Below are 24,585 nucleotides of genomic sequence, written 5' to 3'. Positions count from 1 at the left end.
TTTTAAGGGGTTGAAAAGGTCCGAAGAAGAATACTACATCTTAACACATGAAAACTATTTGAAATTCAAATGTCAGTGTCCCTGAACGTTTTGTTGGAACCCAGCCATACCTGTTCATTTACGTGTCATCTATGGCTGTTGTCGTGCTGTAACAGCAGAGTGAGTTATTGGGACAGAGACTCAAAGCTGAAAATATTTATCATCTGGCCATTGACAGAAAAAGTTTGCCAACCTTGGCCTATGATATACTTTTTAATGGCTAAATAGTATTCCATCGTGTGACTATATCATAACGTACCTAACCAAGTCCCTATTACTGGGCATTTAGATGACGTCTAAACGTCATTATCATAGGGGTCATTTCACAGCTATATTAGCATATATGTTTTATTATTTTGAGGGGATAAATTGTTGTAAGTAAGATTGCCGGATCAAAGGAGATTACGCTTCTTAAACTCTGTGATTAATATTGGCACATTATCATCAGAAAGGATATGCAGGGTAAATATCTATTACGGTTACTGTTTCGATAAATTATGGTGCATTCAGGCAATGAAATATTATGCACAGGGCAAAGAAAATGAGGTAGATCTGTTTTACTGATATATAAAAATATGTAACATATGTTGTCAAATGAAACACCCTGGTTTCAGATGTAGAGTCTGATTCCCTCGTGTTAAGGAAAGGGGAGTGCTAGAACACATACTCCGAAATCGTTCACAAGAAGCGTAGATGACAAGTCGGTTGTACCAACTTATATACCCTGTCTCAGTGTCTCCGTGGTGTCTCAGTGGTGGTTTTGCCACGCCTTTGCTAGCGTGAGTGTATCTAATTTAAAAAAAAAAAATCTTGCCAACTGACAAATGAGAAAAGGGCATCTTGTTTTAAGATTTTTTTCTTTTTTTTGAGAGAGCGGGTGAGAGCAGGGGAGAGGAGCAGAGAGACGGAGAGAGAATCTTAAGCAGGCTCCACGCTCGAAGCACGAAGCCCCATGCGGGGCTCGATGCCAGGACCCCGGGATCATGACCTGAGCTGAAATTCAGAGTCTGACACTCAACTGACTCAGGCTCCCCAAAGGGCATCTTGTTTTAATTTTATGTATCAACTTTCATATTTTCTGGTATGTCCATCGGCTTGAAGTAATTCTGTTGTGAAATTCTTGTCCATTGTCCATTTTTTTCCCTTCCATATTCATCTTTTGGAAACCTTGTAGTTTGTGAAGCTCTTTGGGTCTATCAGCTACTAATCCTTTGCTTGTCATCTGATTGCCTTTGTATGGAATTTAGGGTGATTAACGATGTACGGAAGTTTTTTTTCTTTTTTGTGCATGCAGATCTTTATTTTCTATGTGTAGGAAGCCTCTTTGTATCTCAGACTTATGTAGTTGTTGCCCAGTGTATTTTTCTAGAACTTACTTGATTTTGTTTTTTACATTTAGGTCTTTAATCCACAGGGAATTTACGCACGTGGGCCGTCAAGTAGGGCTTAACTTTATTTTTCAAATGCTTAGCCAGTTGTCTCAGTGCCATTTATTGAATAAGCCATTATTTCAAGGTCATGGAATTTTTTTCAGGTTGTTTTTTTTTTTTATTTGAAGTCTCTGCATCTCATGTTTTCAAAACTCCCGGTTTGTTGATTTGATTCACGCCAAATAAAATTTACTCCTTGAGCCTACGGTTAGAGGAGTTTTAGCAAGTGTATGCACTTTTGTAGCCACTGCTCCCGTCAAGATACAGAACGTCTTCATTGTCCTCTGCAAAGTTCCCTCATGCCCCTTAGTAGTCAGCCCCCTCGCTCCTGACCCTCTACCCTTGCAACCACTGATCTGCTTTCTGTCCCTAAATTTTTACCTTTTCCAGAATGTCCTCCAACTGGAATCATCAAATACCTACATTTTCGAGTCTGGCTTGTTTCACTAGGCATAATGCATCTAAGAGACATCCATGTTGTTGCATGTGTCAGCAGTTTACTTCCTTTTGTTGCTGAGCGACATTCCATTGTAGCGCTGTACCACGGTTGATTTAGCCACTCACTTGTTCAAGGGCGTTGGGCTCGGTTCCACTTTGGGGCTTTTATGAGCAAAGGCTACTGTAAACATTCATGTAGAGGTCTGCGTGTAGATCGATGTTCCCTTTTCTCTTGGGGGGATACCTGAGAGTGGGATTTCTGGGTCATGCGGTAAGTGTACGCTTCGTTTTCTAAGACGCCATCAGACTGTCTTCCATAGTGGCTGTACTCTTTGACATTGCCGCCAACAATAGATGAGGGACCTCGTTACTCCGTGTCTGTGGCAGCACTTGGAATTGTCAGTATTTTTTATTTTAGCCCTTCTACTAGGGCTGTGAGGGTTAAATAATTTAGAAGAAGTTGGAAATTTTAAGCATCGTTTCTCAACTCTTCCCTCCATATGCTTTCTGTGAAGAGCTAGTCAATATGTTTGACTTACCAAGCCCTTCGGTCCTCGTCATGGCAACTCACCTCCGCCACAGTAGCATGAAAGCGGCCACGGACAGTACAGAAGCCGGTAGGCGTGGCTGGGTTCCAATAAAACTTTATTTACAAAAACAGCCTGCTGGATTCTGCTCTTACGCCATAGTTTGCATAGACACCGGGTTTCGTCTAGTGACTTTATTTTACAGATGAGGGGACTGAGCTCAGGTTCCACCCTTTCCCTTGAGTTATAAGTAAAGAAGGCAAAGGCCAGGATCTTGGCTTTTACCATAAGAGACACACTTAACATTGAGCTCAAGATGAGCTCACCTTACGCATAATTCCTGGTTCTAGCAGATGCTGTCACGTGAAACTGTTAATATAGGGTCTTTACAAAGTTGTAACTGCGGTAAGACTTTTTGGGGGACATTTTATATACCGCCATTGGCCTAGATGCTGGTTGACATTTGGAGCCTATTCTATCTCTGGAACAGAGGACACATTTGGGTAGTAAGAAAATAAAGGAAGTGACAGTTAAAGTAAGGAAAAGCACTGCCACCCTATTCTTCTTCAAGAGACTCGGTTTCCAGTTTCGAAGATGCCCAAATGTATCTCCTGAGATAGCTCTTTTTTTTCTTTTCCTCTGACATAGCTCTTAAACGCTGCGTCACGATCCCACGCTCTCCCCCCACCTCGCATGTTAATTCCTGATTGTTTCGTTTCATTGTTCAAACAGACGAAGATCCTTAGGTCAAAAAAAAAAAAAAAAAAAGTCAAAACCGTAACAGGAAGGCATACACTCATGGTTCCATGCACGCAAACCTAAAATTAGGCCCTGGCTGGGAGTCCTCAGGGAGAGAACATTGTTTAGAAGAGTCATCGTGTGTGTGTTTTCTTCCCTTCCAGCACTGGAAGAAGTACGACATCTATGAGAAGCAAACCAAAGAAGAAACTGACTCTGTTGTGCTGATAGAAAACCTGAAGAGAGCCTCTCAGTGACGGGGCTAATTTATTTTACCCTTCGACGTGACGATTCATCCCACTCTCCGTTTGTTATCTGGGAACGTGTTAAATGGAAAGCGAAACTACTGGGCCATTTAAAAACAGGCAGCTCGTAAGAGCCACGGTCTTCATGTCAAGTCGTGCACTGAGAAACTAAACACAAGGGGCTCTTTGGCGAAGAGAGCGGAGTCATTGTCGTTGAATTAGAAAAGCAGACCTCCCTCGCGAAGGCTTCAAAGTAGGGGGCAAAGCAAACAGCGGTGATGGCGGTAGAGGTCATCTTATCCAGAGTTGTGACGACTTCTGAGTGTTCTGTGCCTGGTTTGTACGCTTTGTGTCCCACCACACCGATGCATTTTATGTGGGGGCGGGGGGGGGGGGACTCATTCTGGATGCAGGCGCTAATGCCAGACTTGAGTCACGGCGAGCATCTACCAAACGAACTTGATGGAATCTGTCACAAACGAAATTGATGAAACCTGTTATCCGTTGTTCGGGATCTCACGGCGTGTTTGTGGCTCTGTAAACCCTTAGCAGTCCGGACTCGTCAGCCCCCTGAGCAGCATCTTGCCCCGCTTTGGGAGGCCCGGGCGTCAGTGTTGGCCATGAGCGTGGCCACGACAGCAAGAGCCTTTCAGAGCCGTGGCAGGCTTTTAAGGGCAGTGGAGGTCGAATGCCTTATTGGGCGTTGGGATCTGCCCCGTGCCATCTCTCGTGGCGTCTTGTTTCTTCTTCACCTCTGCTACTCCAGTCAAATACTCCGCCTGTGTCCAGATCGTGCTAGGCCCCCGGGTGGGAGGCACCACTCAAAGGGTTGACGGTCCAGTTGAGACGCCTCTCTTCTGACCCCTCTATCTCCACCAGTCATTTTCCAGAGCTTTCGGCTCCCCGGTTCCCGTACCCGTTTCCCCTGCCCCATCGGCCCCCCCGTTCCCGCCGTCGTGTCCTTCTGTCCCCTTTCGCTAGCAATTAGAATATAAAGCTGCTCAGCACACCTAGAAGAGCAGGGAGGACTCTGCACCTCAGGTAAAGCGTGAGGCGACTAAGAAGCAATGACTGATTCTTGCATGTTTTGTATGGAACTTCTTGCATGAGTCTGCGTTCGTTTGAAGGTTTTCAGCGCTTACTATTTCTCTATGCATTTTTCTAAGCAGAAAGGAGGTATTCTCCTCACTTAGAACTTCGCTGTTCGTAGGGGCGCCTGGGTGGCTGGGTCGGTCGAGCGTCCGACTTCGGCTCAGGTCGTGATCTCACAGCTGGTGAGTTCGAGCCTCGCGTCGGGCTCTGTGCTGACGGCTCGGACCCTGGAGCCTGCTTCGCGTTCTGTGTCTCCCTCTCTCTCTGCCCCTAACCCACTCGCATTCTGTCTCTGTCTCTCTCAAAAATAAATAAACATTAAAAAAGAAAGAAAGAAAAAAAAAAGAACTTCGCCGTTCACTTCAGAAGAGGAGAGTCCCGTCTTCCCCTTCCCCCGTGCTGCCCCAAGTGGTTACGAGTAGGTTTTGCATCTTATATCGATAGCTTCTGAGGCTCCAACATTTGTATCCATTTTTGTTTGGGGTTTTTTTGGCCTGCCAAGTGAGGGCTCCACCGGCACCCAGCCCTACAACACATGCACAGAGACGTTCCCCTCTGCTCCTCCTCTTTCCTCCAGGTTTAACGAAGCGTGGAAGTGAGGGGTCCCCCTCGCCCTCCCCCCCCCTGCCCCCCAGTGTTTCTCACCTCAGGCACACGGACTCAGATTCCTGGTAGGAACTTGAAAGCCCGACGACCACAAGTTCTGCAGACATCCACCTGTTGGATGCGGCCCAGGCGTCGTGACCAGCGCCGCTCCGGTGGGAGATGCCCGCTCGTCGCAGGTTTGGGCGAGAGTGGCAGCCTGCCGGCCCTGGCTGGGGTGGAGGAGGGATGTGCCCGTCCTTTCTGAGGAAATCCCTCGCCAAGGGTAGATGTCAACGGGTTTCCTCCCTGGGCTGCCTTTTTTTTTTTTTTTCGGAGGTCACATTGGGGTGGGCGTAGTAGATGTCCCCACTTCGTTCTCAGGTTCTCTGGCAAGGACACTTGGTTTCCCCGTGTAGGAGCGAGATTATTTCCTCGTCAAGTCTTTTGCAGTTTCTAGAAAGCAACACACCCACTAAACGCCTCCCCGAGAGCCATTTTTTCCCCTGGTTTTCTATGTAGATGGCAGCCAGGGGGACACCTTGGTATTACGAGTCACTGAGGGGCTGCCGGTGTTGACGGTCACAGCCTGGAAGCGGGGAAGCTGTATCCGGCGCCATTCTCCTCTTTTCGCCGTAAGATAGTCGAGGGAAAAGGGGGCAGCGAGTTCCGGGACTAGCCAGGGCCGTTCTATAATTACGGAAAAGCGACCCCCCAGGTCTGGGAGCGCGTGGGAAACTTTAATACGTCAGTGGGATTTCCATCACCTGTAGGAAACTGGTAGGTTCGTTTGCTGTCTGATGCCTCAACTCTATGGATTGTTTTTCTCCACAGACCTAAGTAAACCCACTGTAAGGATGGTCATTCTTATTCTTTCATTAAGTTGTTCCTTTATCTGGGCACTGGAGGGATACGTGAAACAACGTGAAGAATATTTTTTGGTAATGCCTTCAAACTCGGGGTCATCTTGTTTAACTTCTTAATAGGAAAGCTTGAGTGAAATAAATATTGTCTTTTTGTATGTCACCCACGTGTTCTCCTGTGGTCTCATTTTGGGGTAACGTGTCGTAAGGAGCGCGTGGCGGAAAAATCGGAGTTAAAAGAATAGATGTTGTGGAAAAAAAAAAAACGAAGACAGTGATTTTTGTCTGGCAGCCATTTCTCGCAAGCTTCCCTGCTGTTCTCGGGATGCCTGTGTTTTCTTTCTTTTTCTTTTTTTAATGTTTGTTTATTTTTGAGAGCGAGGCAGAGCGTGAGGCAGGGGAGGGGCAGAGAGAGAGAGGGAGACGCAGAATCCGAAGCAGGCTCCAGGTCCCGAGCTGTCAGCACAGAGCCCGACGCGGGGCTCGAACTCACCGGCCGTGAGATCATGACCTGAGCCGAAGTCGGACGCTCAACCGACTGAGCCACCCAGGCGCCCCCCCCTCAACCTTTTTTTAAGGAACACCTATGTTTTCTGATAAGAGCATGCACTCAGTTTACTACGAGCACAGCCTGTGCAAGCGGAACCTAAAGGGACAGAAGTATTTGATAAATCGTAGTTCTGATAATTAAGGGAAATGCACCCTTTGGGCTGCTGCAAAGCGGAGGTAGGAGGCCCGGGAGGGGGAGTGGCTCCCCACGTGACAAGAGTGTGGCAGCTGGTGCCACAGGCGCCGGGGAGGCGGCATCATGGGGCTGGCAGCTGAAGAGGGGCTCCACCAGCCGTCGTCCAACCCCAGGACGGAAAAATAGGTCATTGCCAAGAACAAGAAGGGGGCCTGCTCTACCGGCTGTCGCAGGTCTCCATCCTGACGTACACAACCCGGTGGTTCGTGGTGAAGCAGGGCTACCGTGACACCAACACCTCCCCGCAGAGCGGCGCGTCACCGGGGTCAAGGGTGTGACCTTCACCAACACCTCAGAACCCCGGGAGCCACTCTGGAATGCTGCCCATTATGTCATCCCACCCCGGAGAGAGAATGTCTGTTGTCCCCATCCTAATTGTGACCCTCCCAAGCAGTGGTAGAAAACCTGTAGGAAAAGAAAAACAAAATCCAAATGCACGCGCGCGCGCGCACACACACACACACACACACACACGCGCACACGCACACAAAGGAGACTCTGATGGTATAAATTATATATATAATTTCTAGTTAGAAATTAGCCACTTTAGCAGGTCAGATTCGAGAGCAAGAACATCCGTTTTCAATAGCTGTTCTCTTAAGAGATGGTAACATAGTCTCAAATTTTCTAGAACGACAGCAAGATGGTTTGAACGTCGTGGAGGGTTTTTTCTCTCATGTGTGTCGTTCAGAAGAAAACCACAGGCCCAAAATGGTGTCACTTAGATTATGGCCCCAAGTCAGTAAAACAAGATCTAATCCCTAACCTAACTGCAGTCGCAGCCTCCAAGAATCTAGCCTGTAACCAGTCAACGTGGAGTTTTCTGGTCAGCACTAGGAATTTTCCCGTTCCCCTTAGCATGGACACCTTGCCTAAAACCACAGATTTCCTTGCTATTAATTTCCTTTTTTTCCACTCCCTCTCTACCTTTAAAAGCCTTTCCTTTTCAATAGCCCTTTGGAACTCCTCTCTACGCTCAGTTCATGATTCGAATAACAAAGCCAGTTAGAGCTTTAAAGCGGACTTGGTAGAATTTCTGTTATTTAACACTGTTAAGCTCTAAGAGTGAGTCTTTGGGCAGACCGCATTTATTAATTACCCTGAATCTTTACAAAACCCCAAGCCGAGGGTGTGGGTAGGGGCTGCTGATGTTGGTGAGGTTATTTCTGTAACTGTCTAGAATGATCCAAGAACATTCTGGAAATCTATCTCCGGGTACGCTTTGTTTTGTTTTAAACAAGAAAGCTTCGCTGCTTCCTACATCAGCGTACTGAATATTCTGACAGGAAACATTTGAGTGCGGACACTTGGGGTTTTATATCTATGTGCGATCTGTGGAAAACAAATGTTTGCAGCCATAAACATGTTCACCTTGTCTCAGGAGGAGAGGAGACGGAATGATCGAAGCACGTTTGATTTCCAGAGTAATTTTCCGTCGGGTCCTCCTCTTTTACAAGCATGACTCTGTGCTCACATGAGTAACACATTATGCTCTTAGAGTATTAGTCATTTTAGAAGAAAACAAGGAAACCAGAACACTTATCTCAGAGACTCTTCTTTGAAACCCGGGTGATTAGATCAAGCAATAAAGTTCTTCGTAAATACTGCAGCTCAATCTTGGCATGCTTTTGCTTTAAGGAAGGGAGTTGTGTTGACATTTGGACGTGCTCCCCCATTTTTGACATGAATCCCCAGAGGAGTTCTTCCTGAAGATTCTCTGGCCTTTAACACTCTTTCCTAATGGCCATACTATTAGTTTACTATTAGCAACAGAAAAATATTTCTCTGCTAGTTTTCAACAGTTATTAGGTATAAAAAATTACATAAAAAGAAAATGGTTACTGAGCGGCTAAATGCGTGCCAAGTTACGTGTTTTATTGCACTAAATTCCCATGTGAGTCCCTTGAGGGAGGTGGCCATTATTATCTTCAGTCTATAGATGAGGAGCCAGACATAAATTGAGTTGTGTAGATGCAAGGTCACACAACTAGTAAGTGACTGAGACACTTAACCAAGTCGGCCCAAGGTTAGAGCCCGTATAAGACGGCCAGTGATATATTTATTTGTCCTGAGAAGGCAGCTGCCTAAAGAAGAAACACTCGGGGGCGCCTGGGTGGCTCAGTCAGTCGAGCGTCCGACTCTTGATTTGGGCTCACGTCATGGGTCTTGAGCCCTGCATGGGGCTCCAAGCTGGCACTGCGGAGCCTGCTTGGGATTCTCTCTCTCTCTCCCTCTCTCTCTGCCCCTCCCCTGCTCACGCGCTGTCTCTCAAAAATAAATAAACTCGGAAAAAAATAAGGAAGAAACATTTTGTTGCAAACCGTGGCCAAGGTGGCCTGGCAAACGGAAGCCGTTGGAGAATTTAAATCATTCACGCGAGCATCTTAAAATCTTGGCCATTTTCACAGCATCTTAAGATTCACCTGCGCATTCATTCACCTAGGTGCTAGGCAACGGACGAGGCGCTAGGAACTTAGAAGTGAGTAAGTTTTGGCTGAGCTTCAGGTGGTTAGTTGGGGGGAGGCTGCTTTGCACAGAGCAACGTGACTTGCGGAGCTCCTTGCAGGGTGAGGGTCTTTGCTGCGGACGCTAGCAATGCCGTGGGAAGGGCCCCTTCGTCTCCCCGGGCATCCGTGTTCTCATCTGTAAAATGGGCAGGTCGGACTAGGTTAGCTCTACTGTGACAGCCGACACAAACTAAGATAATGGCTGGTTTTACATACCAAGGGACTACATTTACAGTCACCTACCGTTGCTACAGGAAGTAGCTAGCCACGAGCAGCAGCTGCCAGTAATAACCAGAGCGGGTCCTTTAACACAACGGTAAGAACGCAGGAGGTGGGCCACCGGATGAGCCCGGTGGCCCGTCCAAAGCAGAATTTTCACAAGGGCCCCCGCCACGACTGCGCCCAACAAATACTCCTTAACACGTGTTGCAGATCTTACGTCATTTTGCCTAGAAACACAAAAATGGATTTTGTGTAATACCGATCGCGTGCCTAGTGACTACATTTGATACGCGACCTAACATAGGGTCCCTTGGAATTCGATACTCACAGATTTGGCTACGGAATTAAACTTTTGGGGTTTCATTCGGTCAAAATGCAACACGCACTTAAGCGAAAAAGTCAAAGAATACCACAGGGCTTATAAAAAACAAACAAGCAGGCCCCTGCCCTACCACTCCTGACCCCTGATTCCTGCTCCCAGAAAAGACACCCTCCCCCTTATCCCTGGAGCCCGTGAAAATGTTCTGTTACGTGGCGAAAGGGACTTTGCAAATGTGATCAAGATTATAGATTTTCGGGGCGCCCCAGTGGCTCAGGCGGCTGAGGGTCTGACTTCAACTCAGGTCATGACCTCACAGTTCTTGGGTTCAAGCCCCGCGTCGGGCTCCGCGCTGACAGCTCAGAGCCTGGAGCCTGCATTGGATTCTATGTCTCCCTCTCTCTCTGCCCCTCTCCTGCTCTCTCTCTCTCTCAAAAATAAACATTAAAAAAATAGGATTATAGATGCTCGAATGGGAAGATTATCCTGTATAATCTGGGTGGGCCCAACCTAATCACTTGAGCCCTTAAACGCAGAGAAATTTCTCTGGCTGGAAGCAGAAAAGGAGGACAGATTCAAAGCACAGAAAGAACTCACTCAAAGTGCCGCTGCTGGCTGGAGGACAGTAGAGGCCCTTCGGAAGTGTTAGAAGGAACTAGATCCTGCCAGCAAGGCGAAGGAGCCTGGAAGCAGAATCTCCCCCAGCGCCTCCAGATAGGAGCCCAGGCTGGCCAACTACATGACTTCAGCCTTACGAGACCCGGAGCAGAAAATTCAGTCCAACAGTGTTGGACTTCTGACCCACAGAAGTATGAGATCATACGTTTGTGTTGTCTTCAGCTGCTTCTACAAGTTTTGGTGGGTTCTTTGGGTATATAACTCTTCTGAATAACGCCCTAATACTTCGGGATATTTCTTGTTTTTATTTAGGTTTAGAAATTACCGATTTCGGAATCTCTGCGACGGAACATGAGGAACTAGCTTTCTTCTGTGTCCCACCCCCCCCCCCATACGTACTCACACTTCTCTCCCATACATATAAACAATTTTGGTTCAAATAATCAATATTTGCATCATAGTGTATAATGGTGCACACTTGATCCATGTGGAGTACCATTAAATTGTATTTTCTTTCTTTTCTTTTTCCCCAATTGTCTCTTTTTTGGCTTGATCTGTTTTTCTATGCACCTGTCATGAGATCAGCCCCAACCAGACTTGCTGATAGAACCACAAAACTCCATTGAGCATGGTCACATATAATAAGTAATCGATGAGGGGCGCCTTGGGGGCTCAGTCAAGTGTCAGACTGTTGATTTCGGCTCAGGTCACAATCTCACAGTTCGTGGGTTCGAGTCCCGCCTTGGACCCTGCACTGATAGTGAGCAGCCTGCTTCTCTCTCTCTCTCTCTCTCTCTCTCCTGCCCTCTCCCTCTAGGCCTCCCTCATGCTCTCTCTCTCAAAATAAATAAACTTAAGAAAAATAAGTAACTGATGAGTTCCATTTCTTTCTTCATGGAGGCAGTCCTCATGGAGTTTGCTGCCCTCCTGATCCATTCTGGAATGTCTGCCCTCCCGGCCTGCCACCCAGCCGTCCTCCTTTGCTTCTCTTCTTTGCTAAACTCTGTTTCCTACATTTCATTTTGCCCTCTTTCTTGCATTACACCCTGGTTTCGCTGGACTACACCATGCACTAATTTCCTCAGAAAGGTTGCACGGGAGGTAATTTTCATAAAACCCTTCCTTGTCTGAATACATCTTCGCATATGATTAAAATTTGCCCTAGGTGACGAATTTCTAATTAGAAACAATTTCCTTTCAGGGGCGCCTGGGTGGCTCAGTTGGTTAAGCGGCCGACTTCGGCTCAGGTCACGATCTCGCGGTCCGTGCGTTCGAGCCCCGCGTCGGGCTCTGTGCCGACAGCTCGGAGCCTGGAGCCTGCTTCGGATTCGGTGTCTCCCTCTCTCTCTCTCTCTCTCTCTGCACCCCCCTCTCAAAAATAAACATTAAAACATAATAGAAGCCATTTCCTTTCAGAACGTTGAAAACCATATTCCACTATGTTCTCTTGCTTCTTTCCAGTGCTGCTTTTGAAAGGTCTGATTCCCCGATCGATTTCCAATTTTCTGTGCGTACCTCGTCTTTCTCCGCAAGCTTTAAGCGTTTTCTTTCGGTCTCTAGCGCTTTAAAATGTAACAGTGCTAAGCCTTCTTCCACATATCCTGCCATTCCCTGAGCTGGGCTTTGGCGAGCCCTTTGAGTCTCACAACTTGTCCTTCATGTTGGACACGTCACCTTGTGTGATTTCTCAGGTAATAATCTCCCTTTCTATTTTCTTGATTCCTAGAACTGCTGTGAGCGGGATAGTGGATGTCCTGGATGAATTCTTTAAGTTTCATGTCTTTCTCTCACGTTCCACTCAATCATCGTTTGGTTCCACTTTGGGGGAAGTTTCCTTAACTCGGGCTACCTGAGCCTCAGCTCTGATCTGTAAAAGGGTGTTAAGAGAACCTACCTCAAACGGTATTGTGAGGTGTGGATGAAATAAATCATAGGAAGCGAACTTTAATAAACGGTGGCTTTTTATAAAGCACATGTGGCTGTTCTGGCACCATTTCCTTCTCCTTTTTTTTTTTTTTTTTTTTTTTTTGAGAGATTTATTTTTAAGTAATCTCTACACCCCACGCGGGGCTTGAACTCACGACCGTGGGATCAAGAGTTGCACGCTCCGCCGACTGAGCCGGCCAGGTGCCCCTCCTTCCCCCACCTCTTATGTGAAAATGATCATTCTGGCGGCTGCAAAACGTCTGGTGTTTACAACATCATGTTACACTATTTACCCTCATTGTACAGAATTGTGGTAGCTGCGTGACGTTTTCCAATCGCCCTGCTTTTAGAAAAAGAGTTCTACATTTGAATCTTAGAATGTTAGACTTAGAATCTGAACTCTTTTTGTGCTTCTAAAAACACTAAAATCAAACGTGGTTCCTCCCTATCTATCTATCTATCTATCTATCTATCTAATATCTATCACCCATCGATCATCTGCCTATCCATCCATCCTACCCTCCCTTCTTTTATTCCTCCCTCCCTCCCTTCCTTCCTTCCCCTCCCTCCTTTCCTTCCTTCCCCTGGGGTAGATGAAAACTGGAAAAATAATGCTGGATAGCTGCTCCTTGGCAGTAAAATGGGTTGGCTTGGAGCCCAAACAAACCATTTTCTCCCCATGCGAGTGCCGTGTAAACAATGTATGAGGATTAAGGTGAGGTGGGGGCGCTGGGGAGGCTTACGGGCAATTGACAAACCTCAGCCCCGAGGGGAGGCCTGGCTTAACTGTGAGCTTTACACCCGAGAGCTGCGTAGTCTGTACACAGAGGCCCCGTGGAGACTAGACCTAGAATTATAGAGGAAGAAGGTACATGAGCCAGGAGCAATCTAGGTTCGCTCTATTTAGTTGATCGTTTTCTTTCAACCAGGAGTGACATTCAAACTGTATGGCATAGGGGCGCCCGGGTGGCTCAGTCGGTTAAGCGTCTGACTCTTGATTTCGGCTCAGGTCATGATCTCACGGTTTGGGAGTTCGAGCCCCGCAATGGGCTCTGGGCTGACAGCGTGAAGTCTGCTTGGGATTCTCTCCCTCTCTCCCTCTCTGCCCCTCCCCTGCTCTCTCTCTCTCTCTCTCTCTTTCTCAAAAAATAAACTTAAAAAAAAAAACCTATACGACATGGGCACCAACCAGTCGGATCTCATGCCAGCCTGTGCTGTGCGATGCTAGACCAGTCACCTTTCTTTTCTTTGTCTCCGTTTGTCACCTGTGAGAAAAGGAGTAAGCGATCCACAGGGGCCCTTCAGGTCTAATATTAACAATCAATACAATGGCAATTTGGGGTTGTTTACTTTTAAAATTTTTCTCATGTTTATTTATTTTTGAGAGAGAGAGAGAGTGTGTGTGTGTGTGTGAGTGTTGGGGGGGTGGGGCGGGCACAGGGAGAGAGGGAGACCCAGAATCCAATGCAGGCTCCGGGCTCCGAGCTGTCCGCACAGAGCCCAGCGCGGGGCTCCAACCCACGGACCGGAAGATCGTGACCTGAGCTGAAGTCGGACGCTTAACCGACTGAGCCCCCCAGGCGCCCCTTGGGGTTGTTTTTAGAAAAGAATAGAAGCAGATGTAGAAAACTAGCAGCTGACCTAAGATTTAATAGATTTGAAAATTGCAGAGCAAACCGGAGGGTGATCCTATGAGTTATTGTTTGACTCGAGAACTGGACTAAGAATGAACACCGAATGTCTTATGTCCACGACATCTCCAAAAGCACTAGAAGGGAGACCAGGATAGCCCTACCCAAGACGTGAGTTCGCTTTTTTGCTTTACAGCTTTGATGTTGCGGCTGCGTCCCACACGAGCCCCCACCTGCATGCGTAGACAAGATACCTTTCCCCTTCCAAGTCTACTACTTTTTTTTTTAACGTTTGTTTATTTATTTATTTATTTTGAGAGAGTAAGAGAGAGAGAGAGAGCAGAGGAGGGGCAGAGAGATTGAGGGAAAGAGAGAGAATTCCAAGAGAATTCCAAGAGCCTGAGGGGCTCAAACTTACAAACTGGGAGATCACGACCTGAGCCGAAGTCGGATGCTTAACCGACTGAGCCGCTCAGGCCCCCCTACTACTTTCTTGTAGGCTTCTGTCTCCAGCAGCTACCAGCTGCAGGGCTCTCTCACTGGCGGGCAGTGGCTTGTCCAGTCTGGCAAGAGTCCATGTTCCAGGCCTTTCCTAACTTCCTCTCTTTTCAGACTCGCCCTGCCTCATTTCCTCTTCCTTCTGACCTCTGCCTCCTTATAAGACATTTGACCATTTCATCCGTGCTCTTGTGATCAAGAAAGGCCAACATGACCTCAGGTTGTGAGTTCAAGCCCCATGTGAAATGTAGAGATTACAGAAAAATAAAATCTCAAAAAAAACAAAAACATACAACATGGAAAATACACATTATCAAAGCTTATTTAAGGTTGTTGGTTTAATTAAAATGGACATGTGTTTAGAGTTATCAGGATTACGGGGCACCTGGGTGGCTCAGTCGGTTAAGCATCCGACTTCGGCTCAGATCGTGATCTCGTGGGTTCGTGGGTTCGAGCCCCGCATCAGGCTCTGTGCCGACAGCTCAGAGCCTGGAGCCTGTTCTGGATTCTGTCTCCCTTTCTCTCTGCCCCTCCCCTGCTCACACTTTGTCTCTGTCTCTCTCAAAAATAAGCATAAAAAAAAATTTAGAGTTATCAGGATTAAATATAGAACTTTTATCCTGCCCCTGTTTACTGAAAATCACTTAAGTTCCTGTTATCTCTGTTGCAAATTTGTCAGGAAAAAAAAAAAACCTTAAAATGATGATCGACTTTGTCCACTGCCTCATGAAGTTTTGTGGATAGTCTACATGTAATTGTTAGGAAGAAGTAAGTTAAACACGTGTAAATAAGATTAAAAGGTTTATAGGCAAACTTCTAAATAGCTTCCAAAATCTTTAAAGTTTTGCGAAGTGAAATGACGAGTAAAGTTAAATTCATTGAGGAGCACCCGGGTGGCTCAGTCGGTTCAGCACCTGACAACTTGATCTCAGCTCAGGTCTTGATCTCAGGGTCATGAGTTCAAGCCCCGGGTTGGCCCCCATGCTGGGTGCGAAGCCTACTTTAAAAAAAAAAAAAGTTAAATTCTTGACTATCTAGATCATTTCCAAAAAGGTAAGATAAGAAAACAGTACGTAGTGAAAATCAATCAATAAACCACAACGCCATCATCATACCTTAAAAAATTAACAATAATTGCCTAATACTATCAGATATCCGGTCGGTGTTTACACTTCCCCAACCGTCTCAAGTTGTTGTTGTTGTTGTTGTTGTTTTTGTTGTTTCTATAACGTGTTCGAATCGGGATCCGGCAAGGCTCATGGTCAATTTTTGAATGCCGATGCTTTGTTATGTACAGGGGGCAAGGATTCGGGAGCTAATGATTGTTTGGCCCTCGAACCCTCTCTGCTTTGGCGTCTAGTCGTGAATATGGCCGTGTCCTCACACAGTAGTTTTTCCCCCCTTTCAGGCTGCTGTGACTAAACACTAGTGTAACTGTGTTCCACGGAACTCTGGAAAGTTTTTACAAGGGACAGTAAGTCATCTATGAAAGAAGTGAAAACTCAAGGTTGGCCTTGAAATTCAGAAGTTCTTACGCAACCAACACCCAGGTTTCCCTGGGGGAAAGAAAAACCCTACACACACACACACACACACACACACACACACACACCCCGCCCCACCCCCACACAACCAAACGCCAACTTTTAATATGTGTAGAGAATGTTTATGCAAATGGCAATAGAAAGCCTGTCCGTGTTGTGCCATTTCCGCCCCCCCCCCCCCCCCCCCCAGAATCAGGGCCAGTATAAGCACGTTGGAAGTGTCTTATTGAAAGGGCCCTTCAGCATGGATTAACTTGGGCCAAAATGGTGCGACCCGTTTCTGGTATTTGTAAATGTACTGGGAATTGGAAAGCAGGGTGGAAAAATAAGCTTCTGAGTCTGAGGGGCAGGGGAAGGAAAATTATGTGTGGTTAAGTACGTGCTCCTTCAACCTGCTGAGTGTACGCTTAGTCATGCAGTCTTTGGTAAGTTGCTGTCCTGAATAGCATTGGGAAATTTTGGTCTACACCACGTGACCGTCACCAGCAGGATATAGTAGGTACATTGGAGTGAAACAAAGCTGACTGAATTGAACTGTGGAGTCTGGGAGCCGCATTCCTGCTGCGAGGGTCTGCGCTATTCCACGTGTTTATTCCTTCATTCCAGAAGATCCATTAGTGGGTAGATCTCTCATTGGGTACTGGTCGGGGGGTAACCTGAAGGATTTGTGCCCCATAGCTGCCCTCCTGGGCTAAGGGATGGAGGGAGATGGTCGTGTATATAAGTAATGAATGATCTTCAAGGCAGAGTGTGAAAAATTAGAGCTGTAAAAGGAGGTCCAAATAAAGTGCCGTAGGCAGGGATGTTGGGGCTGGGAGGAGACCCAGAAAAAGCTTTTGAGGAAGGGGTTAGTTGATCTGAAGCTTGAAGTGTCGGGAGAACGTGAACAGATTAAGAAAGGGGAGCATCCTTGTCCTGGGAGGAGTTTGCGTAAAGTCACAGATGGCGGCTGCAGCATGGATCGTGGGAGGAAGATGGTGGAGATAAGCAGATGAGTTAGGAGCTTAGCTGAGAGGTGGTGAGGATCTCCTGTGCCAGAAACATTGGCGAGGAGAGCTCAGGTCTGAACTATTTTAGCGGTGGACTCACCAGGACTTTGTGAACGGACGGGAGATGTTCAAGGTGCTGTAGAGAAGCAAAGGCTTGAGTGGGGGGTGCGGGATGGGGTGGATGAGAAATATGGATTCCATCTTGGACATGCTGACTATGGATTGTTGGAGGGAACCATTGGGTCATGATTTCCAACAGGGTTGGAGGGCGCCCGGGGTGGCAACGAGAGGCAAGCTTCAAGAGTCAGGGCCGTGGGAGCCGGCCACTTGGGAAAGACCAATGGCGTCACCCCCAGAAGAAGACACATTGTAAGCCTCTTGGCACAGGGTGAAGAAACTCCAAATCCGAGCTTGCCACGGGGCAGTCGTGGGATGGCAAGCAAGACGTCAGGGTAGAGAGAGCGCTCACCGGCAACTTGCAGCTTAAGAGTGATACAGTGCCGCCATCTGGGGGCTGCGTGTGGAAATGGTAATGGCAGCTTTGTGAATGCCACTTAGTGACAGGGGACATTATTTTGGCGCCAGTGAAACCCCTCCTCTCAAAACCCTTTTGTAGGTCTTCCTTGAAGTCTTTTTAGCCTGCCTCTATTTCTCTGCCCCTGATGAAGAAAACTATAGGGGCACGTGTTTTCTAGTACCTTGTCTTTCCAGAAGGGTTTAACCCTTGACAGCAGACTACTTCCGGTCAGCTATGGCATCCTAGCGCTAAATTGAGATCTTTCCTGCTGCTGCTGCTGTCCTATAGCTACCGACCAAGGTTCTGGCTTGGACCACAACTCCCTGCTGGGCCCACCAAATCCCTTGTTTTGACTGAGTCACTGGTTGGCTTTGACTCTGGATACTAGAACAGCTTCCTTTTTGCCTCCAGGGGCACCGCTTACTCATTGATGTTTTCTTTTGCCAACCTCCTTTTCTGGAGTGGAACCGGGTCTTCGTCTTTTCATTCATTCCTTCGAGAAACATTTATCGAGTGGCCACGGTGTGCTAAACACTGAGGCTACGTTAGGGAGAAACACAGATGCGGCCCGTCAAAACGATTGTATGACAGTCTAACTGTAAAAACAGAAAACAGTCGTATGAAATGTGATCACTGCTCTGAGGGAAAGGTTGATGATGCGGTGGGAGCGGGTAGCAGGGGAATCTGACCAAGTCTTGAAGGGTAGGTAGCAAAAGCTTTTCCAAGGATGCGATATTTAAGCTGAAATTTGAAGGATTAGTGGGAATTAGCCAGGAGGTAAATATTCTGAAAAATATGAACTCCACAAGGCTTAGGAAAGAAGGAGCCATCATTCTGGCTCCTGTGTCTTCTGGAATGCTAGCGCAGTAGGGAGATTCAACAGCTTTATACAGACAGTCCCTGGGACAGTCTGGAATCTGGAGTTGGCATGTCAATTAAAGTGACAAGTATGTGTCTAAAATAAAAATAAAAATTACAATAGCAATAGTCAGGGGTGCCTGGGTGGCTCAGTGGTTAAGTGTCCAACTCCTGATTTCGGCTCAGGTCATGATCTCACGATTTGTGGGTTTGAGCCCCACATCAGGCTCTGTGCTGATAACTCAGAGCCTGCTTGGGATTCTCTTTCTCGTCTCACTCTGCCCCTCCCCTGCTTGTGCTCTCTCTCTCTCTTTCTTTCTTGCTCTCTCTCTCTCAAAACAAACAAATAAACTTTAAAAAAACAACAATCAGAAAGTTGGGAAACAGAAATAGAGACCCCCCCCCCACCAAATTCCAAATTAGCCTCCCCTTTTTGGAAAGGAATACATACAAGTAGATAAAGAAATACTAATATTCTTGAAGTCTTAAAGTACTAGGTTCTAAGAATTGAGCCAATTTTAAAAATCTCCACGTACACTCACTTGAACTGGAACATAATGTCTTAAATATTCAGATCAGAACATTAGATCTGAACCAGAGTAAGATGTCAAAACCTACTCGAACTTCAGATTCCTCATCAGTAAAATAGGGATAATGATAGCAGCTACATCCTTGGGTTTTTTGGAGACATAATGGAGTTCACACTTGCAAAGCACTCTAAACCAGTGCCTGACTCAGAGTAAGCACAAAATACACGTTAGTGTTATTATTTCAGGGCCGACCTGTTCATAGAACTTTCAGGTGGATGGAACACTGAGGTTGCTTTGACACCCTGCCATGGAAAAAAACCAGCTACTCCAGCCACTCAAAAAGCCAACCCTGAAGTGGTAAGTGAAAAAAAAAAAAAAAAAAAAAGCCAAGTATGTTTCATGTAAGTTACCTGGTTTGCGGAGGGACACACGGAGCTATTCTGCAGCTCCTCTTCCTAGGGGATCTGTCTTCCCTCATTCCTGACAGGTAATCTAGTCTCTGCCTAAATACCCCCAGCAGCAGGGGGTTCTCTGTTATTGGGGGTATGTCATTTCATTCACTGATAGCCAATTCTCACTTTTTAGATCAATCTTTCCATTCTAGAGTCAAAAATCATACTCCTCGCGGATCTATCTACTTGTTAATCCTTCTGCACCGTGGGAACGGAAGGGAACAGAGAAAGTTTCCCACACAATTGGCAACAATGGAACAGGACGCTACAGTGCAATAGTGTATCACTGTTAAAATTCCTGAATTTGATCACTGTGCTGTGGGCTATCTCTGAGAATGTCCTTGTCCTTGGAAATTACCCACTGAAGTGCGAAGAAGAAGAGTGGAATGATATATGCAACAGTTCTGCAAGTGGTTCTGAAAAAAAGAACATTAGTGTGTAAGTAGTGAGAGAGTCCCAAAATATTCAAAACTGGTGGAATCTGGATAGACGGCGTGGGAGGATTCTACGTAGTAATCTGGCAACTATTCCGTAATGCTGAAATTACTTCAAAACAAAAAGTTAATTAAAAAAAATCTTCCCTCTTCCATAGGAGAGCTCTTGAAAGGCTTTGAGAACAATGATCACATTTATCTGATGCTACTTTTCTCTTTCACTCGTTCGTTCGTTCATTCATTCATCCTTCGACAAAGATTGATTAAGCATCTGCTTTGGGCCAGGCCGAGAGCGGGGCACTGTGGATACAGCAGAGGAGATAGTCCCTTCCACGGGCTCTCATGGAACTTGGGGCACTTGGGGGAGACCAGGGGTAATCAACAAGAAGTTCTATTCTTTCTGCCTGGGATAGAATTGTAAAGGAAGAATAGAGATTGTAGTAGTAGGAGGGAGCCCACAAGCAGGTTCTGAGCCTAGCCAATGGCCCCAGCATCTAAGGTCATAGGGATGCAGAGGGCAGTAAGCCAGAGAGATTAGCACTCCTTTATGAAAAATCTGTTGGCCGAGGGGAAGGATTTGTGAGCCCAGGTGAACAGCCTCGGACAAGCATTTGACAAGTTGTTCCATCTGTTCCCTTAAATGTCACAGCGCGTTGAAAAGAGATTACCTGGATTTGAATGACAGCTGCTGTGTCCCGGTGATGTAACTATGAAAGAACTGGGATAGCCTTGGTCCCTTGGTGCAGGTTGGAACCGGTCAATGGTAGGCGTCTTTAGCCCGCTCATCACAAAGCCGGGGACTGTCCCAGGTCCCAGAGCCCCAGCGGCACCCCTGTATCTGCTCTCGCCCCCATCGATCCCAGGACCTTGGCCACACACACAGTTGAGCTTGGGTTTGGGTTGTGTCTAGAAGAGTCCCGAGAACAGAGATCCCAACAGGAACCAAAGCAGTTTCTGTAATAGGATGTGCCTTATAGCTTAGATAGCTAGGCTTTGGAGTTAGATGGACCTGTTTTCAAAATGTGACCTCACCTAAGCTGTGTTACCTTAGGCTCCTTTCTTAACCTCTCTGAGTGCCCGTCTCTATTAAACGTAGCGGCCCACGGGCTAGGGTGGAAGATTAAGGGAGTGTGTAAAGCAGATGCGAAGCCCTTGACCCGATGCCTGGGACTTTGGAACGGTCAATAAATATTTATTCCCCTCCACCTCTTTTGGGCGGAGGAGGCAGAACCAGTCTGAGCAAGACTAACACGCCTTGAGGTCTTAAACAGGAGGTTTTAAAATGCAATTTTGATCATTTCATGGAGCGACAACACATGGAAAACAGAACAAAAACAGGCATGTAACAGAGACTCAGACTTTACAAGGATCACTGCCCTTAACCTTCACAGTAACATCGGAGCCGGATGCAATGATACACTCTGTTTACAGGTGTGAAAACTGAGGCACAGGAGGATTAAGAAACTGAGAACTCAGTGACAGACGCCCAAATGGAAGCTAACTGGTCCGGCGGAGCCTGAGGGGCACCACAGAAGCCCTCTGCAGGCCTCTTTTCATTCAAAACTGCTCTCTTTCCCCAGGGGTAACCACCACCCTGACTTTTCTGGTAAGCTCTCCTTGCTTTCTGAAATACCAGAAATACTTTTGACAGTCTCCCCTGTGTTTGAGCTTTGTGTGAATGGATCTGGGCCATACATTTTTTTTTTTGAAGATTTATTAATTTTTGAGAGAGAGAGAGAGAGCACAAGCAGGGAAGGGGCAGAGAGGGGGGCGGGTACAGAAGATCCGAAGCGGGCTCTGTGTTGATGGCAGTGAGCCCGATGTGGGGCTCGAACTCACTCACGAGCCGTGAGATCAAGACAGGAGCCGAAGTCAGACGCTCAACCGACTGAGCCACCCAGAGCCCTGCCATAAATCTTCTTTTTTAATTTTTTTTAACGCTTATTTATTTTTGAGACAGAGAGAGACAGAGCATGAATGGGGGAGCGTCAGAGAGAGAAGGAGACACAGAATCTGAAACAGGCTCCGGGCTGTCAGCACAGAGCCCGACGCGGGGCTCGAACTCACGGACCGTGAGATCATGACCTGAGCTGAAGTCGGACGCCCAACCGACCGAGCCACCCAGGCGCCCCAACCTTCTTTTTTAAAAACCGACTTCTTACATCTGACTTTGGCCCCACATTGGGCTCTCTGCTGTCAGCACGGAGGCTGCTTCGGATCCTCTCTCTCCCTCTCTCTCTCTCTCTGCCCCTCCCCCATGCCTCTCTCTCTCTCTCAAAAATAAACATTAAAAAAAAAGAATTAAAAAAAACCCCAGCTTTGAAAACAAACCCAGCTTATTAATGGCTGATTAATATTCCATTTTATATATATATATACTTTATATATGCATTATATATACACACACACACACATTATATAAATATATACGTATAGGTGTATGCACACACACTACATATTCTTTATTCATCTGTGGACGCACACTTGGGTTGCTTTCCTATCTTGGTTATCGTAAATGGTGCTGCATTGAACACAGGGGTGCAACTCTCTTTTTCAGATTAGCGTTTTCGTTGCCTGTGGCTAAATACCCAGAGGTGGAATTACTGGGTCATGTGGTAGCTCTATTTCTAATTGGCGGAGGAGCCTTCATACCGCCTTCCCCGGTGGTTACTCCCATTTACCTTCCCATCCACAGCGCGCGAGGGCTCCGTTTTCTCCACGCACGATGGAACACCACTCAGCCATTAAAAACAATGAGGTCGTGCCATTTGTGACAACACGGATGGACCTAGAGGGCGCTGTGCAAAGTGAAAGAAGTCCGAGGAAGGCAAATACCGTACGGTTTCACCTGTCTGTGGAATCTAAAAAACAAAAACAGGCAAACAACCAAATGGGCTCTTAAACACCGAGAACAAACTGGTGGCTGCGGGCGGGGGGTGGGGGGGTGGGGGGATGGGCAAAATAGGCGAAGGGGGCTCAGGGCTACCAACTTCCGGTTATAAAATAAACAAGTCATGGAGTTGAAGAGCACGGCACAGGGAAGACGGCCAACAGTATTGTAATAACATCTGGATGGTGACAGACGGGGACCGCCCTAGTGGTGAGCACTGAGTACCGTGTAGAATTATCGAATCACTATGTTGTGCACCTGAAACCCATAGAGTCTTGTACGTCACCTATACCTTCAATAATAAAAGCAAATGTAAGCCACTTATGATTTTTAAAAACACAGATGTTAAAGCAATGTAAAAAAAAAAAAAAAGACAAGAAAAGAAATAAAAATGTAGGGGGCGCCTGGCTGGCTCAGTCAGAACGTGCAGCTCCTGACCTCAGTGCCGTGAGTTCAAGCCCCATGTTGGGCGTGGAGCCTAGTTGAAAAAAAAAAAAAAAGTAACTAAATAATAAAGACAAATAAATGACAATGAAAAAATGAAACAAAGACAACTTTATTGTGATACGCCGCACACCCATACAATTCATCCTTTTAAGGTAGACAATTCAGTGGCTTTTAAAATATTTTCAGAGCTGTACAATCATTGTCACAATCGATTTTCTGACATTTCCATCAGCCCGAAATGAAACCCTGTACCCGTTAGCAGTCACCCCCTTTCCTCTCCTCCCTCCCCTCCCCAGCCCCTGGAAACCATTAGTCTACTTTCTGTCTCCTTGGACTTGGCTATTCTGAATAACTCCTGTGAATGGAACCGCACGATATGTGGCCTTGGGTGACTGGCTTCTCTTACTTCGCATGATGTTTCCAAGGTTCATCCGTGGATCAGTACTTTATTCCTTTTATCCATCCATCCGTTAATGGGCATTTGGGTTGTTTCCGCTTTTTGGCTATTGCTTCTAATGGTGCTATGGACATTTGGGTACAAGTTTCGATGTGGATATATGTTTCCGTTTCTCTTGGGTATTCACTGAGGTGTGCGATTATTGCACGGTATGGTAATTCTGTATTCAACCTGTTGAGGAAATTCCTGACTGGTTTCCAAAGTGACTGTATCATTTTACATTCCCACCAGCGATATTTGAGCACTCCACCCCATATCCTTGCCAACATCTGTCATTGTCTGTCTTCTTTATTATAGACATCTTGGTAGGTATAGGGTGGTCTCTCATTATGGTTTCCATTGGCATTTCCTGATGGCCAATGATGTTGAGCATCTTTTCATGTGCTTATTGGCCATTTCTGTACCTTCCCTAGAGAAATGTCTGTTCAGATCCTTTGCCCATTTCTAATTGGATTCTTTGCCTTTTTGTTATTGAATTATAAAGGCATTTTATTTATTCTAGATATAAGTCCCTTATCAGATATACAGTTTGCATGTATTGTCTCTCGCTCTGCGGATTGTCTTTCCCCTTTCCCGGTAGTGTCCTTTGACGTACCAAAGTCTACTTATCCATGCTTTCTCTTCTTGCCTGTGCTTTCATGTCTTAGAAGTTTCTGCCTAACTCAAGGTCACAAATATTTATTTCAACTATGATTTCTTCTAAGAGTTTTTAAATTTTAGCTCTTGTATTTCATTTTTGGTTTTTTTCCATTATCTACTTTGTATTAATGTTTTGCTTATTTTTTTGTGTCTCAAAACGTTTATTTATTTTTGAGAGACAGAGTGTGAGCAGGGAAAGAGCGAGAGAGGGGGAGACAGAGGATCAGAAGCCGGCTCTGCACTGACAACAGAGAGCCCGATGTGGGGCTTGAACTCCCGAACCGTGAGATCATGACCTGAGCCGAAGTCAGATGCTCCCTTAACTGACTGGGCCACCCGGGTGCCCCTTGTATTATTTTTTTTAAGTTTGATTTATCTCAGTAATCTCTACATCCAATGTGGGGCTCT

General features: G+C 46.4%; 1 protein-coding gene across 2 annotated transcripts in view; it reads left to right on the top strand.

The window, feature by feature from the left end:
- The window catches only part of IL13RA1 (interleukin 13 receptor subunit alpha 1), a 60,211-nt gene extending 54,094 nt beyond the window's left edge, over positions 1–6,117 (top strand). For both annotated transcript variants that reach the window (XM_081793276.1, XM_081793275.1), the window contains one exon: positions 3,337–6,117. In XM_081793276.1, the coding sequence (XP_081649402.1) occupies positions 3,337–3,429 (93 nt within the window). In that variant the 3' untranslated portion in view covers positions 3,430–6,117. The remainder of the gene's footprint in view (positions 1–3,336) is intronic.
- Positions 6,118–24,585: the final 18,468 nt, after the last annotated feature.

This window comes from Panthera onca, chromosome X, assembly GCF_046562875.1.
Source record: "Panthera onca isolate mPanOnc1 chromosome X, mPanOnc1 haplotype 2, whole genome shotgun sequence".
Classification (NCBI taxonomy): Eukaryota; Metazoa; Chordata; class Mammalia; order Carnivora; family Felidae; genus Panthera; species Panthera onca.
The sequence above is the reverse complement of the archived record's forward strand: the minus strand, read 5'-3'. Positions and strand labels throughout refer to the sequence as shown.